The following is a 4119-nucleotide window of genomic DNA, read 5'->3' as shown; positions in this document are numbered from 1 at the left end:
TTCAGCTGTTACTTCAACAGGAGCATACAACTTTGTATACTCTTCAAACAAAGAGTTCACACATGTGGTAACTGCTGCCCAAACTAGCAGTCCTCTTTCCTGTCCAAATATTTCTTCAATTACTGCATGTGTGTATGGAGATAGTTTGTATCTTGGATCAACAAGCTGCTCGCAACAAAAATCATCAAGTTAATGTTCTCCTTCTCCTTCTCCTTTCCTTTTCCCTTTCCCTTTCCCTTCTCATTCATGCTCTCCTTGTTCTTATCGTTAATGTGCCAAAGTCCCCAATACTTGTCAAATTTATCTTTCATTCTTTGCCCCATAGCAACTTGCAAAGCATCTTTACTTTCCAACCAAGCTTTAATCAGCAAATGAACTTCTGCAATCTCATGGAAGAATGTGTTTGAAGTGACATGAAGTGTAGCGGACACACGGGTAGTCGGATCGTAGAAGTGTCCTAGGAACTCCTCCATCTTCTTTGCATTCTCCCAATCTGCTTCTTCGGGCAACCATAACCATCGTTCTCCTCGGACAGGTCAAACTTGTAAGTCAAGTCCTCTTCACCTAACCTTGTGAACACTTTCTCATACACATTAGCAGATTTTAGCATAAGAAAAGTGGAGTTCCATCTGGTTGGCACATCAATCCTGAGAAATGCCTTGGCATCCACTTTCTCTTCAACAACAATTTCCTTGAACTTGGTAATCCTTGTTCCACCATTCCTGATGTACCTAACGTGCTGGCTCTAACATGCTGGATTGACAAGTCTACCTCCTTCAAGCCATCTTGCACAATCAGAGTTGACTATGTGGGCAGCACACCTCATATGCAAATACTTGCCCTTTGCAATGTTGGAAGGTGACTTGTTCAAATGCCTCCTCAAATACACAATACCACTGTCATTTGAACTAGCATTATCAACTGTAACAGTCAACACCCTCTCCATACCCCATTCGAGCCATGCATCTGACCAAGTTCCTCCCTATGTCGTCCCCTTTGTGCCCCTTCACCAAGAAGAAATTGATGATCTTCTTATGCATAATCCAGTTTTCATCAATAAAGCTTGCTGTCACAGTCATGTAACCATCTAGCTGCTGAGATGTCCAACAATCTGTTGTTAGACAAACTCTTTGACAAGAATCCTTGAAGAATTTCTTCAGCCTCGCCTTCTCTTTGAAAAACATCTTGACAACGTCTCTAGTGGTTGTTCTTCTAGATGGGACAGTGAAGCGTGGGCAAGCTATGGACATAAATTTCCTAAAGCCTGCCTTCTCACCAAAAGCAAATGGCAACTCGTCTGCAATGATCATCTCAGTAAAAGCTATCCTAATACCATCTGGATCAAACTTCCAAGTCCCAACTGCACCTCCATAAGTTGCTTGGATGGTCCCTTGCGTTGGATCTTTGTTGAACTTGTGAGGATTCCTCTTGCAAACATTGAAATGCCTCTTCATTCCAGATGTACCATGTCTATCTGTTTCAGCCTTCACTTGTCGTGAGCAGTACTTGCACTTAGCAGCAATCACCACATCATTGTTGTCTTTGATCTTGATGAAGTGCCCCCACCACTCTGACCGGTCTGCCATCGCCCTCCTTCCCTGCTCTTTCACAGGCTCCTTGTCAACATCAATAGGATCTTTAGGTATTGTTGTCGTTGTACGTGCATGTGAAGTTTCGATGGCTGTGAACCAGAGCCGAACTCCTCATGTGATGGCTGTGAACCAGAACCAAACTCCTCATGTAATGAACCTGAGCAGAACTCCATTGACACAATTTGATTCTCAGGTTCCTCCATATCCATTTGATTCTCAGCTTCGGTCATCTATGAAATAAGTAGAGAATAACTTGTGTTAAAAAAATTGCAAATCATATGGTATAATTAAGACAGATTTTATATATGTACAACACATACGGGACACGACATGGAATTGCTATGCCCATTGCTAATGGCAGGGCTACAGGTTGCAAATTAAAATAGGGATTGACATTTGGCAGATTGCAAATTTAAAAGGATCATATAGACTTTCTAATGCTCATACAGTCATACGGTACAGGTTAGAAGGCTAGACATAAAGTTCAGCGTTTGATCAGAAAATCTTCCAACAGATACTTTACTGGATCCGTTAGAAGGGTTAACTTAAAAATGGAACAGAACAGGGATGTCCCACTTTCATGTCTCAGCCTACATACAAAGGTTATAAAATCGTACTGAGAATTTGCATAATTTCGCTGCAATTAAAACCAAGACCAGCAATCTGAACCTAAGTACCAGACACAACCGACCGATCACCGTGTAAGTGCAGCAGAGAGTGAGGGAAACCGGGGATCGCACCAGAACTTGGGGAAGTCGGCGCGGCGGTCCTGCACGAGCACAGAGACGGCGGAGAAGCGGCCGTCGGGGAGGCGCTGGAGCTGCACGGGCGCGCCGACGGTGCCGACGAGGCGGATGGCGTTGGCGACGCGCGGCTGGAAGGGGATGGTGGGCGGGCGGGGCAGCTCGCTGGGAGCTTCTCCCTCTGCCACGCGGCCGCGTCCGGCTGCTAGGAATCGTCCTCCGCGGGGCTCTCGGCCGGCGGCGGCGGGCGCGGCTTGGCCCGGCTGGCGTAGGGAGGGGAAGGGAACCTGGCGGGACGACGGGGAGGTGGCTACGGGGACGACGCCTCGACGGGGAGGGGAGTGGCGGCGGCCGGCGGGAACTGGGGGCGTGTCGCGTGTGGCGGCTGGCGAAGGCCGAAGGGGACTGGGGGATGTCTCGAGTCTCAACTCTCGCGTGAGTCTGGGGACTGGTTACTGGTAGTCTAGGGTTTTCCCTTCACGTTCTTGGGCTGGGCTGAGTTTTGATGGGCTGGGCTATGTTTCGTTCGGGATATTCGGGATACCACGGTACAAACCCGAAATTCCTGAACTAATTTCGGGAAATCGAAACACGTTCCCGATTTAATGCTCGGGTTTTTCGGGTTCGGGATATACGGGTTCGGGATCGGGAATTTCGGGTTCGGGATTCGGGATTCGGGAATTATGCCCGGAGAGAACGCCAAGGCATGCTAAAAGATGTCATTGCAAAGAAGCTGAAGATGAACAATGGTGCAAGTAGCAACTCCAAGTCCGAACTTGACAAATATCTAGCTGAAGATACTGAAGATGTGGAGATGAAGTTGGACATTCTTGCTTGGTGGAAGATCAATGAAAGCCGGTTTCCAGTCTTAGCTCACTTGGCACGTGATGCGCTTGCTATTCCAATCTCGAGTGTTGCATCAGAGTCTGCCTTCAGCACAAGTGGACGGATTTTAGATGACTTCCGTACCTCCCTTACTCCTTTTATGCTGGAAGCTCTAGTTTGTGGACAAGATTGGCTTAGAAGGACTACTCCAATTGATATCCAGGAGAGTATGGAGGAGCTAGCTGTGATTGAAAAAGGTATGATCTTCGCTCATGTTTATGTTTGTGTAACTGCCTTGTGCTTCATTATCACAAATTCACAATATCACTAATTCTATTTTTACATTGTTTGCTGCATGTCAATAGAGCTTATTGAAGAATTTGGTGGCCTGCACATTAGCAAAGGAAAAGCTGATAAAAAGAGGGCATGCATTAGCAAACCTGTTGAAAGCATGTCCATTTGCAAACCTGGAACATGATCTTTGTATGTAAGCACCTTCACTTGTAATTATTATTTCCAATGGACATGTAATATATACTGCTAGCTTACCTTGCAATTATTATTTCCAATGGACTATATACTGCTAGCTGACCCAAAAGTATTCAATGGACTATTATACTGCTAGCTTACATTGTTATTTTCAATGGACTATATAGTATATACTGCTAGCTAACCCAAAAGTATTCAATGGACTATATACTGCTAGCTGACCCTAAAGTAAGTTTTATCTGTTTGCACAAATACAACCAGAGCATGTTTACCTTGCAATTGTTATTTCCAGGTTTGAGAACTATAATCTGCTAGCGTCCGTGACACACTAACAATCTAACATTTTGTCCCCTTCTAGGTTCAAGCCGTGGAGCGTGGACTTGCTACTCACCGAGGACTGGAGGTGGACGTAGCCTTGATGCTCACTTGCTGCCGTTTGTTTGGTCGGTTTGAAGTTGGGTGCTGGCTTG

At 45.8% G+C, this 4119-nt stretch overlaps 1 protein-coding gene across 1 annotated transcript; it reads left to right on the top strand.

The window, feature by feature from the left end:
* The first annotated feature begins 3041 nt into the window (after positions 1-3041).
* On the top strand, positions 3042-3638 carry LOC124647078 (zinc finger BED domain-containing protein RICESLEEPER 2-like). Its single transcript, XM_047187069.1, has 2 exons — positions 3042-3417; positions 3526-3638. The coding sequence occupies exons 1-2, from the start codon at positions 3042-3044 to the stop codon at positions 3636-3638; spliced, it is 489 nt and encodes a 162-aa protein (XP_047043025.1).
* Positions 3639-4119: the final 481 nt, after the last annotated feature.

The sequence above is a fragment of the Lolium rigidum genome, chromosome 4 (genome assembly GCF_022539505.1).
Source record: "Lolium rigidum isolate FL_2022 chromosome 4, APGP_CSIRO_Lrig_0.1, whole genome shotgun sequence".
Lineage (NCBI taxonomy): Eukaryota > Viridiplantae > Streptophyta > Magnoliopsida > Poales > Poaceae > Lolium > Lolium rigidum.
Note: the sequence above shows the minus strand (reverse complement) of the source record. Positions and strands in the feature narration are given on the sequence as shown.

Excerpts from the sequence above, each read along its gene's own strand:
- LOC124647078 (XM_047187069.1), top strand. The coding sequence starts at position 3,042 with ATGCTAAAAGATGTCATTGCAAAGAAGCTGAAGATGAACAATGGTGCA. Across the intron at positions 3,418-3,525 it reads GCTAGCTGTGATTGAAAAAG|AGCTTATTGAAGAATTTGGT; the intron begins GTATGATCTTCG and ends GCATGTCAATAG.